General features: G+C 41.4%; 4 protein-coding genes across 4 annotated transcripts; all 4 read left to right on the plus strand.

The window, feature by feature from the left end:
• Positions 1 to 1,028: 1,028 nt before the first annotated feature.
• Positions 1,029 to 3,450, plus strand: LOC102711632 (protein RER1A-like). The gene is made up of 3 exons (XM_006657262.3): positions 1,029 to 1,558; positions 2,331 to 2,511; positions 2,970 to 3,450. The coding sequence occupies exons 1-3, from the start codon at positions 1,197 to 1,199 to the stop codon at positions 3,015 to 3,017; spliced, it is 591 nt and encodes a 196-aa protein (XP_006657325.2). The 5' UTR covers positions 1,029 to 1,196; the 3' UTR covers positions 3,018 to 3,450.
• Positions 3,451 to 4,263: 813 nt separating this feature from the next.
• Positions 4,264 to 6,255, plus strand: LOC102711900 (peptidyl-prolyl cis-trans isomerase CYP20-1-like). The gene is made up of 7 exons (XM_006657263.2): positions 4,264 to 4,477; positions 4,624 to 4,702; positions 4,846 to 4,893; positions 4,986 to 5,009; positions 5,437 to 5,619; positions 5,734 to 5,809; positions 5,901 to 6,255. Exons 1-7 carry the CDS (start codon positions 4,370 to 4,372, stop codon positions 6,034 to 6,036), a joined length of 654 nt encoding a protein of 217 aa, XP_006657326.1. The 5' UTR covers positions 4,264 to 4,369; the 3' UTR covers positions 6,037 to 6,255.
• A 1,675-nt stretch (positions 6,256 to 7,930) lies between these two features.
• On the plus strand, positions 7,931 to 10,193 carry LOC102716046 (peptidyl-prolyl cis-trans isomerase CYP20-1-like). The gene is made up of 7 exons (XM_006656412.2): positions 7,931 to 8,111; positions 8,383 to 8,461; positions 8,739 to 8,786; positions 8,878 to 8,901; positions 9,365 to 9,547; positions 9,651 to 9,726; positions 9,838 to 10,193. The coding sequence occupies exons 1-7, from the start codon at positions 8,013 to 8,015 to the stop codon at positions 9,974 to 9,976; spliced, it is 648 nt and encodes a 215-aa protein (XP_006656475.1). The 5' UTR covers positions 7,931 to 8,012; the 3' UTR covers positions 9,977 to 10,193.
• Positions 10,194 to 11,166: 973 nt separating this feature from the next.
• On the plus strand, positions 11,167 to 11,888 carry LOC102716326 (protein METHYLENE BLUE SENSITIVITY 1-like). The gene has a single exon (XM_040525152.1). The coding sequence runs from the start codon at positions 11,297 to 11,299 to the stop codon at positions 11,636 to 11,638; it is 342 nt and encodes a 113-aa protein (XP_040381086.1). The 5' UTR covers positions 11,167 to 11,296; the 3' UTR covers positions 11,639 to 11,888.
• Positions 11,889 to 13,243: the final 1,355 nt, after the last annotated feature.

The raw sequence follows: 13,243 nt of genomic DNA on the forward strand, positions 1-13,243 counted from the left end.
TTACCCATATATATATTGTTCTTTTTAAGTAAAATATAGGACTGATCCTTAAACTTGGGTGGACGGATGTGTGAACTTGTAAAATGTACATCTAGATCCTTAATATTGATTTAATGTATTACACGAGATCCAAGTATATAATATATTAATACAACTTCTGTACTAACATGGATGTCCAAGATGATCAAAGTTTTGCATTCAGTTCTCTCTGCTACGGTAGACCCTAAATTGACTTTCATTGTTTTCAAATTAGATTGGGCCAACGATGATTAGGGCTCTCCGCTATATTAGGCCTCTAAATTGACTTCCACAAACTTATAAATTAGATTGGGGAGAACAATGATGAGGGCTATCCGCAAATAGGAGGCCTCTAAGTTGACTTTCATCGCTTTTAAATTAGATAAAGGAAAACGATGATTAGCTTAGTGACGGAGTGTAATTTGGGAACGATAGGAGTTGATTCTGTGGCATATTGTAACAAGGTGGTATATAAATGCAAAATTATTGCCCATCGCGGACAGACACGTCAACGTTTGAGCTATATATATATACACATTTTTTTGAATCTTAGGTGATACATTAAAGCAAAGTTATGTAATAAAACAAGCATTAAAGTGACATCTCAGTCCAAGTTTAAGGACCACTTTATAGTTTACTTCTTTTACCTATAGAACACAACAAATTTATGGAGATTGCCCCTATAGGGCATACTGTTTTAATCTGGACGCTGAAAATTGCATGAATTTTGTAGAAAACATCCCACAGAATTTCTTTTTTTTTTTGGAAACCACAGAATTTGTGTTGAATTGTTGCTAATATGAATTGTTGCTAGAATTTCTTTAAACAGTTAGAAACAGAAATTAAAAAATAAAATTATTATAACACGAAGTATCAGAGGAAAGACGCGGATGCCCCGACGCAGGATGCGCGTGGGCGTGGCCTGCCTGACCTCGCGTCAGAGCCCCGTACGCGAAGGCGACTCGCTTTTGCTTTTTACAGCGCGTGAAAGCGTCCTCGTCTAGTCCCCTCCTCCTCCTCCTCCTCCTCCTGCGCTTTGACCAAACCCAACCCAACCGCCGCGCTCGCTCTCCTCTTCGCATCGCCACCCACGCACGAGACCTAGCCCACCGACCGACCGACTCGAACCCCCCTCCCTCCCCCCGGAATCCCCCAGCCAGCGGCGCGCCGGCGGACCCATGGAACCCTCCCCCATCGGCGCCGGCGGCGGCTCCTCCCCCTCCGGGTCGGTGGAGCGGTGGCGCGCGGACGCGTCGCGGGCGTTCCAGCACTACCTGGATCGGGCGGCGCCGCACACGGCGGGGCGGTGGGCGGGCACGCTCGTGGCCGCCGCGGTGTACGCGCTGCGGGTCTACTTCGTGCAGGGCTTCTACGTCGTCACCTACGGGCTCGGCATCTACCTGCTCAACCTCCTCATCGGGTTCCTCTCCCCCATGGTCGACCCGGAGCTCGAGGCGCTCGACGCTGGGCCGGCGCTCCCCACCCGCGGCTCCGACGAGTTCAAGCCCTTCATCCGCCGCCTCCCCGAGTTCAAGTTCTGGTATACGATTCCCTAATTCGCCTCCGCTCCTCGGCAGCTTAGTAGTATATAGCTGAGATACCATCTCGTTGGATCAACCGTAGAAATGTGATTGATTTGATAGTGTGGAACTTTGATCGAACCAGCTGAGTTGGATTGGATCGTCAGTTGAAATTCACCGACCAACATGTGTTCCACTGATTAAGTAGCTGACGAGGCAGTAAATGGACAGATTTCTCTAAAAAGGCGAGCTAAGGCTTACGCAAATTCCTTTGGGAGTTACTACTAAATATTGCTAGAAAAGTTTTAAAGGGCAATTGTTTCGGTTATCCATAGCTGAAAAGTCTACAGTGCATTTTATAGTGGAGCCGTTGCATTTTTTCTGCTATTATCCTGTTTAGTTGTTGGCCTGTGATGTACTAGCAAGGTACTAACTTTTTACCTGTCATTAAGTTCAGATAATTTATTATGATACATCTTCATCAAGCTTACAAATTTTATGGAACTTAGTTGAGGGGCTGCTTTTACATGTTGCTTTATTGACACTTGTTCGCAAAACAATAGACTCTTGGTGTTTTAGAGCATCAGTTTTCTTTCTTAAAAAACCATGAATAGTAATTGCAAAGTTTGTCATGGGCACATAATGCTATTGTAATTAAACACGAAAACCTATTCTGTGTTCCAGTGCCAATGTGTTTGTTTCTTTGTGTGCACGTGTTGACGTGTCTACCAAGATCTATTTGCGATAAGAGTGCACAATGGAAGCTATGTTAACTAATTGATTTTATTTCAGGTATGCTATCACGAAAGCCTTTTGTGTTGCTTTTGTGATGACATTCTTCTCTGTGTTTGATGTTCCTGTCTTCTGGCCAATACTTCTCTGCTATTGGGTTGTGCTTTTTGTCCTGACAATGAAGCGGCAAATTGTGCATATGATAAAGTACAAGTATGTCCCATTCAGCATAGGAAAGCAGGTGAGATCTTTGTGATATCTATGCATTTTCTCTTCTACCAGTTGAAAGTTTAGTAGTTCTTACTGCACCATATGTTTTCTTCCAAGTGGCCATTACTTCATGTATTAGTCCTATAGTCAGGATAGCTTGATGCCTTGGGAGCAGTAAAAATTAGAAGGGCCCTTTTTTGCATTAGGGGCTGTGAGATTTACATCCCAGTGCATTTATTTGGTCCATAGCAACGTTAAGTTTCTAGTTACTGTGACTAAGATTCAAGAGTAAATGTTTATGAGGTCTTCTTGGTATGTTGGCTCATCATCTGATAATATTTTTCTTCGTGAATTTGGCAAGCTTATGTGGCATGAGGGCAATATATATCATCATGAAAATACATTCCAAAACCAATTTGGATCATTGATCTGCACACAATTTTATAAATGTACAATACATTAGACTAAACTAAAGTAATTCTAATGCAGAAATATGGTGGGAAGAAAGGCCCAGGAGCCAGTGCGTCTAAAGACTGAGAGACCTTGGATTGCAGATCCCTGTGTTGCTGCTCCGTGAGGCAACATGCTGGCATGCTGGTTTTTTGGTACCAGCTACTGACAGTGGATGTACAACTCCATTCTCTAGTCAAAAGAAGCTTAAAGAGATTTTGCATCAGCTGATCGTCTTCTGTGCTGTATATCAGTTTCTTCTGTGCAATGACTCGCGAAACTGGCTCTACTACATCATTTACAGTTTTTGTGTTGGTGTTGCACTTGTATGGACGTGGTAATGAACCTAACGAGTCCGGTGCAATGCAAATCAAAACTATTGGGGCTTGATATGGATTTGTGCTGTTTATGATGCTGGAATTTAACATACTCAACACATTTATCATGGTTGTATTTATCCTAAACATTGTCTGCTTTTTGTGTGCATTAGCCATTCGGTAATTGTTATGTTGATTGCCCTAATAATTTGTGGCCAGTGATTTAGGGCCCATCGGTCAGCCAATTGCTCATAATACGCCGAACGGCCCAAACGGCATATTACCGATAGAATAATAATGTGGTCAAAATTTTATGTAATTATTTTTAGCAACTTAAACGCAGTGCTGGAAAAGTAACCAAGAACAAAGGGTGGCCAAACAAAGGAAAAGTTTCATGTACCCTATGCTTTAGCACGAAGAAAGGGGAATAAACATCGAGTAGAACCATGTCTTTTTGTTTGTTGGGTTGTGAGAATTCCTGCATTTCAAATATCCATATATCTATCATTTCTTTATTTTTTTTATTCCTATGTTTAACGCCTATGATCTTGTGTTTTCTTTCGTTGATTTTTTTCTTGTTGAAGACTCAGAATTACTGAGTGGAATCAACGTTTTTTTTCTTGTTGAAGATTGAGAATTCCTGCATTCCAAACATCCCTTATCTATTATTTCTTTAATTTTTTTTATTCCTATATGTTTTACACCTATGATCTTGTGTTTTATATTCCTGTGTGTTTCTTACTTTCCGGGGCTTTATCTATCTGTGTTCTAAATACATTTTTTTACAACAATATATGCGTTGTAGAGTAAATGATAGGGCAAACAACTTCCTATGCCCATCAAAAAAAGCTCCATCTGTGTTATCATGTGCTTGTAGTAAAAACTGCCGGTCAGTTTGTAACTAACTGCAAATATGGTAAGCAACCAGCTGTCCGACAGACCGGATCCACCGGGCGCTGCGGCCCCACCTGTCAGCCAGCGCATGCCCTCACATCTACTACTATTTCATTAGGATGTGCTGCGCTACGAGAGGAGAGGCTGCATGCAGCTCGGCGCAAAAATCCTCGAACTCACCGGCGACTAGTGATCGAGGAGGCAGGAAATCACCGGGGGGAGGAGATCATGGCGGCGAGCTGGTGGAGGATGAGCCCTGCGGCGAGGGAGACGTCGCGCCACGTGTCGCTCTGCCTGTGGCTCGCGCTCGTCGCCGCCACCCTCGCGCTCGCCCAGGTGCTCGATCGATCGATGCTATCCACAATTCCACATTCAATTCTTCACACTCTTCCTGATCTGATCTGATCACTCGTCCCTCTTCCCCAATGTTTTCGATTTCTTAACTTGTTTAGAACTTACTTTTCTTTTTTTTTACTTTTCAGGCGAATGAATCAGAGGCCGAATTGACCAAGGTCACCACCAAGGTCTATTTCGACATCACGATCGATGGCAAGCCGGCAGGTTCGTGCATGCGTCCTGGCGACCTGATTTCTTAAAAACCAAAATTTATTATTGCCTGCCTATCTGGTAGTGTCATTTAAACGTATTCATTATTGTTGATATGATTGTTTGGTCTTTAAATTGTCTCTTCTTGGTTGTTATAGGTCGGATTGTCATGGGGCTATTTGGAGACACTGTTCCTAAAACAGCAGGTATAGTGTAACATCAAATATTCAAATTCATTACTACTTAATTGTTTTGTATGAGACACGAAATGCTAATGGTCTCTGCACCTGCTTTGCAGAGAACTTCCGAGCAATTTGCACAGGTATTTCTTCCCAACCGTCATATTACTCACACCATTCCTATGTAAATATGTAATAGCTAAATACTAGTATTTGACATAGTTGGTATTGCGTAGGGGATGATTGCAAATAAAAAGCCAAACAATATATTTGTAAATAAAAAATAATTTATGAATAAAAATTTTTATATATATTTTTAGCGATATAAAAGGCATGGATGAAAAATAAACTAGATGAAAAAACCATCAAAAATCTACTTTAAATTTAATGATGAGAAAATTTTGACTTCTAGAAACAAAAGCGGAAAGATTGGATGGCAGTTATTGTCTTATTGACACTATCTCGCGTGCATACACTTATGTGTTATTGCACCTCGGTGTAAAAAAAGAAAACTTTATGGTTGGTTTGGCTATGGTTAAATATAGCAATCTTAACTTCACATTTATACAGGTGAGAAGGGAATTGGCAAGAGTGGCAAACCTCTCTACTACAAGGGAACAACATTCCACAGGATCATCCCAGGCTTCATGATTCAAGGGGGTGACACCGCAAACGGTAATGGAACAGGCAGCGATTCGATCTACGGCTCAATGTTCGCTGACGAAAACTTCAAGATCAGCCACTCTGCGCCAGGTGAAACCGTGTTTCCTTTCTTGGCATTCCAGATTCCCAGTCGTATACAGCTGCATAGAAATTTCATTCTTTTGAGCAGCAATTCCTCATGTTTGATTATCATTGTTGGTTCAGGATTTCTGTCCATGGCCAACGCTGGCAAAGATACAAACGGATCGCAGTTCTTCATCACCACCGTAAAGCTAACCCGGTAATTAGCCTTGGTACAATTTCTGTTTTGATTTCTATAACTAAACTGATCAAAAAAATGTGTTGTTGATCATGGCCTGTTGCTGCTGCAGGTTGGACGGGAAGCATGTTGTGTTTGGCAAGGTGCTTTCTGGGATGGACGTTGTCTACAAGATTGAAGCTGAAGGCAGTCAGTCTGGTACTCCAAAGTGCAGAGTCGTCATATCAGACAGCGGCGAACTGAAGTGATGTTCCATTAATTGAAGCTTAATAACGAGCTATTTATTCACTCTGAAGCTTAATAATGAGTAGTACGTATGGCACGTAATTAGTGCCTTGTTTGTTTTTTTTGTAAAGACTGCCTTGTTTGGTTTGGAGCCTGTTTCATGGGTGACCTGCTTGTGTAATTGTTGTACAATCCGAGGGTTGCACCTAACCAAATTGACAATTTGTTTGGTTCCTTGAATATTTTTTTTCTATGGCTAGTCAGACTGGATATGCAATTGAAGCTTATATATAACCCGAACACGACGTACTAGAATCTAATTTTCTTTATGCATTTCTTGATCGTTTGGTGCCTTGCAACGTCAATTTTTTTTCTTATGATTATGCATATAAACTAAATTTTAAAATTAAATTTAGATTTGACTTTGAGATTTTTTTCATCGCATTTTTTTGGTCTTTGCTTTTAAATTACCAAAAATATTTATATAAATTTGTTTGCACATAAATTATTTTTAATTATCAATAAGATATTTTACTTATGCTTAATATAAACCAAAGATAAGACAATTGGTCTACATCATCACCTCCCACGAGTACAATAAGATGGTGTTGATGGGCTATAAGGATTGTCGCGTTATGTCTGTGTTTAGGTAAATAAAAGAAAAGAGAACTGATGCGCTTAGGTGGATGAGATAGAAACAAATAGAGAAGAAAAACGAGTTATAATTCGTAGTCACCTACAAAACAAACTTTAACAAAATGTGAATATAGAGTTAACTACCATATGAGTTAACTATTACATTGTATATGTATGATGTGCCATTTTAGAACTCATAGATGACTCCTTAATATTAATCTACACTTAAAACTTACTCTATGCGTTCTAAAATAAGTTTATTTTTTAAATTTTGGATATAATGTTTAACTCTTCATCTTATTTAAAAATTATTTACGATTAATATTTTTATTGTTATTAGATGATGAAATATTAACGTGATTATTATTTTTAAATAAAACGAATGGTCGGACGTAACAAATTGAAGTCTTTTTGCGGAGGCAGTACAAAAAATCACATCAATTAGTGTGATTAACGTGGAGTCGAACGCAACAAGTAAGGGGGTGTTTGTTAGGAACTATTTTTAGTACTTAGTCACGTCGGATGTTTGACACTAATTTATAGTATTAAACATAGACTAATAAAAAATTAATTTCATAAATGAGAGCTAATCCGCGAGACGAATTTTTTAAGTCTAATTAATCCATAATTAGTAAATATTTACTGTAGTATCATATAGGCTAATCATAGATTAATTAGACTAATTAGATTTGTCTCGCAAATTAGTCCAAGGTTATGAATGAGTTTTATTAATAGTCTACGTTTAATACTTCAAATCATTCAAATTATTGTCAAACATCCGATGTGACATGGGGCTAAAAAGTTTAGCCCCATCTAAGGGGTTGTTTACATGGAGCTAAACTTTTTAGCACTATGTCACATGGGATGTTTGAACACTAATATGAAGTATTAAACATAGACTAATAAAAAAACTAATTTCATAAATGAGTGGTAATCCATTAGACGAATTTTTTAAGCCTAAGCAATCCATAATTAGAGCATGTTTACTATAGCATCACATAGGCTAATCATGAATTAATTAGGCTCAATAGATTCGTCTCACGAATTAGTCCAAAATTATGTATAAGTTTTATTCGTAGTATATATTTACTACTTATAATAAACATCATAACATTCCATAGGACATATGACAAAAGACTGCCCACGCACCGCCTAAACAACCTCTAATTTGCCACAAACCGTGACGCTGACAAATGGGCCCCGCCGTTCAGGCCCTTCCCCACCTGTCAGGCGTGTGTCTCCTCCTCGCTAGTCGCTACTGCTACTAATTTCTTCGTGGACTCAGCGGAGTGCGGAAGCAGCCCACGCAGATCTGTCCCATCCATCCTCCCGGCGGCGAGCGAGCTAGCGGGCGGGATCCGAGATGGCGGGGAGAGGGTGGAGGAGGAGCGCGGCGGCGTCGCGGCCCGCGTCCGTGTGCCTCTGGATCGTGCTCGTCGCCGCCACCCTGGCGCTCGCCCAGGTGCTCATCCACCTCGTCCGTCTCCTGCACACCCCCACCCCCGCCTCGCTGCTCCCCCCCCCCTCCCCTTCCCCGTATCTGCCCTGTGATGCGTGTCCGATCTGATTAGTTAACCCCTTGTGTTCTCTCGGGTTTGATTGTTTCTGCTTGTGCGAGTATCTGAATTTGTTTGATCTGGATCCAGTTGCCCCCAGATGTGATGATCCGTTAGAATTTTGAGTGGGATCTCGATATGCGTCTGTGCTTACAGTTTTTTCATTTGGCTCTTCAGGCGAAGAAATCAAAGGCGGATTTGACTGAGGTCACCCACAAGGTCTACTTCGACATCGAGATTGATGGCAAGCCCGCAGGTTTGTGTTGGCGTATATCTAAGCTCCACTACCAGATCAGCACGATATATGATCTTGTCTGGTTAGCAAGTAGTGCCATATTTATGTGCATTAGTTAACCATTTTTAAGTAACCTAGTGATGGGCTGATGTCATATACAATGATTATTACGGTTAGGGTTATCAGAATTTGAGATTGTCTCGATGTGCTATCTATTTGTGTATGTCCTTTTTATAATTCTTTGTCTGTTATCTGATTGCCTTACTAACATTTATTAATGTTCCCTGTATTGTCATAGGTCGGGTTGTCATGGGACTTTTTGGGAAAACTGTTCCAAAAACTGCAGGTACCATTGGCTTATCATTCCGTTTGTTAACAGCAAAATTATTGTGACATCACAAATACTTACGATTCTCTATATCCTTTTTTCCCTACAGAGAACTTCCGAGCCCTTTGCACAGGTATGCTTTTCAACAATATATACTTATCCTTTATATATTAAATGTGATGTATCTGTCTCCTGTTAGAATTTCCATATGGTTAAATCCCATGGCAAGCTTGGTAGTGGCAGTATATATAATTTCCACCGTTAAATACCATTTTTTTTGCCACTTTGACCTAAATTAATTCTTTGAATACACAGTTTTTCTGTGTGACTATTGGGTTTGGTCAATCAAATATAATGTTGCAGTTGACTAGTAAAAAATTGACGCACAATACAGCAAGTGTTTTAATATTATCCATACAAAGATAGAGAATATTATGAAAACTTGTAACCTTTTACTATAATGAGAAATCTTCCATTCTTGACAATGAATAGTACTAAATCTGTATATTAGCATTCTCTCTGATGCCTGCCTGTTGTTATTATACTTCCTATGTCATTTGGTTTGATGTAGCCCTTTTGACTTTATTGTTATACAGGAGAGAAAGGAACTGGAAAGAGTGGCAAACCACTCCACTTCAAGGGAAGCGCATTCCACAGAATTATCCCCAGCTTTATGATCCAAGGAGGTGACTTCACACTTGGTGATGGACGGGGCGGTGAATCTATCTATGGGACGAAGTTTGCCGATGAGAACTTCAAGATCAAGCACACTGGACCAGGTGATCAGCTTTGCTTTTTTTTTTTTTAACTATACTAGAGATGCTTTGTTTCAGTGTACCCTAACAAATCCTCTTTGTTTGATTTGACTGATTTTTTATGCAGGCCTTCTGTCCATGGCCAATGCCGGAAGAGATACAAATGGGTCCCAGTTTTTCATCACCACTGTAACTACCAGCTGGTAAGGACTTCATCGCTAGTCTTTGTAATTATGGCAGCACTATTTACTACTGAAGACGCTTTGATCTGTTAAAACTATTTCTTGATTATACTTACTGCATTTTGATGCTAGGTTGGACGGGAAGCACGTGGTGTTCGGCAAGGTGCTATCTGGAATGGATGTGGTTTACAAGATTGAAGCTGAGGGCCAGCAGACTGGATCACCAAAGAGCAAAGTTGTCATCGCAGACAGCGGCGAACTGCCTCTGTAATGAGCTGAAATGATATTTCACTGAAGCTGCTGTTACTGCTCCCGTTGTAGAACTGTTACTCGCTGGCGTGTTTTGCTTTGCTTCTACCCCGAATTTGGTTGGAGCAAGTTTCAGTTGACTGTAACGACTCGCATATATCGCCTCTTAGTTGGCAATTTGGAGTGAACTAGCATAAAATGGACTAATTACAATACTTTTCTCTATCGTCTTGTTCTAAGTCGATTTACTGTTGAGTGTGCTTGATGCTAGATTAGTAGATTCGTTAAGCTGCAACAGCAAAAAAAAAAAAAAATCCTGTCGCTCACATGCTTATCCTTCGGCTTAGGTTTATAAACTAAAATTTGAATTTTGATTAAGGTTTTCTTTGCTTATTTTTTATAAGCCAAAATTCGAAATTTTATTTTAAGGTTTTTTCAGTAAAGTTATTTTATAGTATTAACTTTTAGATTGGTAAAAAATACTTATATAAAAGTTTTACTTATAAATTATTTTTTGTTTATAAATATGTTATTTGCTTTTTCGTTGAAAAGGCCAAACAATCGTTCCTTGACTTTGCTGTGGTTTAATTGTAGAAGCACTACGAGTGAAGGATCGTCGGATCATGAACACAAACTACTTACCGCTATTTATTTATAAATATATCGTTTGTGGTTGTAAATATATCGTTTGTTTGTGTTTGTAAATATGTCGTTTGTTTTTTAAAAGGCCAAACAATCGCCCTTGACCTGCTAGATCACGACCGATTTAAATTTGCTGTGGATTAATTACAGAAACACTACACGTGAAGGATCGTCGGATCAAGAACACAAACTACCTACTGCCTCGAAAGAATAATTGAATAATCTGTGTCTTTCGTAGGTAGATGCTCAATGACACCATAAAAGCGAGGTAATTAGAGTGCGCATGAATGAAGGCAGATGCGAACTAATCCTCATCCTCAACCAGCGACGAGTCCATACACCAAAAGGAGAAACGAGAGAGTCCTTGAGCCCCACAGATCACATCTGAACCGCGAATCCTAGATCGGACGGTCGACAATAGCCGAGGAAAGCCGTGTGCGGAGAGAGTCCTCGTAGCCCCCACGGAGCGCATCTGGACCGTCCATATAAGATCGGACGGCAGATCGCGGCCTGGGGGGAAAGCCGTGTGCACCCGCCCGCAAAAGAGCCTAATAATTGGCGGCCGAGTCGGTCAGAGCTTCCGACCCATCAAAACGAAGGCGACGCGAACACAAATAGGGTTAGGGAGGCGGCGGCGGCGGAGGCGGAGGCGAGACCGCGAGAGCGGAGAGAGCGGAGGCGGAGGTCGGAGGCGGGGGAGATGACGGGGAAGGCGAAGCCGAAGAAGCACACGGCGAAGGAGATCGCGGCGAAGATCGACGCGGCGACGACGAACAGGGGCGGCGGGAAGGCCGGGCAGAAGGACCGGCTCGGGCAGGACAAGGGCGGCCACGCCAAGCTGGAGTGCCCGCTCTGCAAGACCACCGCCCCCGACATCAAGTCCATGCAGATCCACCACGAGGCGCGCCACCCCAAGCTCCCCTTCGAGCCGGAGAAGCTCAACAACCTCCACTCCACCGGCGGCGGCGGCGCCGCCGCCGCCGCCGGAGAGGCCACCACCTCCAAGCCCAAGCCCGGTGTCCGCGGCAGCCTCAAGAAGTAACCGTAATCGAATCCGCCCACCCAAATCTACTATTACCACCTGCCGCCGATTCCTGGCTTCCTGCCGCAACAGTGCGGGTGCTTGCTACTTCTGCTGCTACTGTTTTTGCATTTACTACTAGTTGTTGCTATGCCGTGTGATAATCTATACATCCCCTGTGTGACTGTGTTCCATCGCATCTTCATCGGCATGTTTAATCATGTGTCACAACTCTATGGTGCTGTCAATGGATGATAATGTTTTATGTCTATAGTTGCTCAAACCATTGCTAAATCCTAAACCAAGTAAGAAAAAATTGACGAATAAATCTGTTTGCTCACTCACTGACCTTCCTCAGCAAGGAGGCAAAAGGCATGAATTAGAAATTTGGAATCAAGGAAAGGGCATGGATTGGAAAATATTTTGTCGTGTACTCATGTGGCATCTGTTAACTTGTTGATAATCTAGGCTTCATGTGGATGGGTGTGTTAATCTGGCCTGAACCTTTGACTGGTTTTCTTTTACGTTGGAGGCATTCAGTAACTAGGAGTGCTGTACCTGTCTGGAGAAGTACAGATGTTGATTTCTTATATTTGCACCTGAAAACACTTGTCTCTAACACGTAGTGAGTTGCAACGTATAACTGATGAACAATGAGCCTGTTGAAGTTGTAGATTGAATCTAATTGCGGTCCAATTGTAAAAGGAAGAATACTTCAGTCAGCTGTGAATTTTATATGCACACCTGACATGGTTAGTTTCCTCTAATAAAATTCACAGTTTTCTTAAGGTTAGAATCACTGATCTCCTTAATCTCCATTATGATCCTTTTAGACCTACGGACGAATTTATGCCACAACCTTCTACGTGCTCTGAGACGTTGATTAGAGTTCGCTAGCATGACAGTTCCGTCATTTTCTTAATGTGATTCATTATGCTGTACTGATCTATTTGCAACACTATTGAGCAAGATTTTTACTATTCCTCAGAAAATTATTTCAATGAGTAATCAGCTCAGCTCCCTTGGTAGAGTTTAATCGTTAGGTTGTTGTTCCGTTGTTTCAGCATAGATTTACCATTTTAGCGGTCTGCAGAAACAAGGAATCCCAGGCTTTAGTTTGTCAAAGTAACCAAGTTTTTGTCCATTTGATTGGTACCCAGACTGCTGCCCTTACCACCTAGGCTTAACACCATAAACTGATGCTTTGCACTACTTTATAACAGTGAGATGCCTTTCTAAAGCTCATGAACTTTAGTTAGTGCACTGCCTACTAGGGAGGCATTGCAATGATGTGATATTATGGTGCTTGAAGCATGGGACGGGCAGCGCATATTATTGTGCTTGACGCCTGGGAGAGGCCTTTCACTTTTCTTTGTATGACATATGGAAGTGATGTCAAAATGTCGTTTGCTGCAAGGCGGGTTGATTGGATGGAAGTCATGAAGATATGGTGATGTTTTTAGCTGGAAAATTTGGACTAGAAACTTCTGCTCTGGCAATTTATCGTTAGATGAAGAGCATGAAATTCTGGTAAAAGGTGTCTGGGAAATTGACATAGTACTGCATCCCTTGAAGGTTTGAACAGTACAGTTTACTGAAATCAAGATGCCAGACTTTCATTGTGCA

Source organism: Oryza brachyantha, chromosome 6 (assembly GCF_000231095.2).
Source record: "Oryza brachyantha chromosome 6, ObraRS2, whole genome shotgun sequence".
In the NCBI taxonomy this organism is placed as follows: domain Eukaryota; kingdom Viridiplantae; phylum Streptophyta; class Magnoliopsida; order Poales; family Poaceae; genus Oryza; species Oryza brachyantha.

Coding starts and splice junctions, on each gene's coding strand:
- LOC102711632 (XM_006657262.3), top strand. CDS start 1,197: ATGGAACCCTCCCCCATCGGCGCCGGCGGCGGCTCCTCCCCCTCCGGG. Junction 1,559..2,330: donor CTCCCCGAGTTCAAGTTCTG/GTATACGATTCC, acceptor ATTTTATTTCAG/GTATGCTATCACGAAAGCCT. Junction 2,512..2,969: donor CATTCAGCATAGGAAAGCAG/GTGAGATCTTTG, acceptor ATTCTAATGCAG/AAATATGGTGGGAAGAAAGG.
- LOC102711900 (XM_006657263.2), top strand. CDS start 4,370: ATGGCGGCGAGCTGGTGGAGGATGAGCCCTGCGGCGAGGGAGACGTCG. Junction 4,478..4,623: donor CCACCCTCGCGCTCGCCCAG/GTGCTCGATCGA, acceptor TTTACTTTTCAG/GCGAATGAATCAGAGGCCGA. Junction 5,010..5,436: donor CTTCCGAGCAATTTGCACAG/GTATTTCTTCCC, acceptor ACATTTATACAG/GTGAGAAGGGAATTGGCAAG.
- LOC102716046 (XM_006656412.2), top strand. CDS start 8,013: ATGGCGGGGAGAGGGTGGAGGAGGAGCGCGGCGGCGTCGCGGCCCGCG. Junction 8,787..8,877: donor AACTGTTCCAAAAACTGCAG/GTACCATTGGCT, acceptor TTTTCCCTACAG/AGAACTTCCGAGCCCTTTGC. Junction 8,902..9,364: donor CTTCCGAGCCCTTTGCACAG/GTATGCTTTTCA, acceptor ATTGTTATACAG/GAGAGAAAGGAACTGGAAAG.
- LOC102716326 (XM_040525152.1), top strand. CDS start 11,297: ATGACGGGGAAGGCGAAGCCGAAGAAGCACACGGCGAAGGAGATCGCG.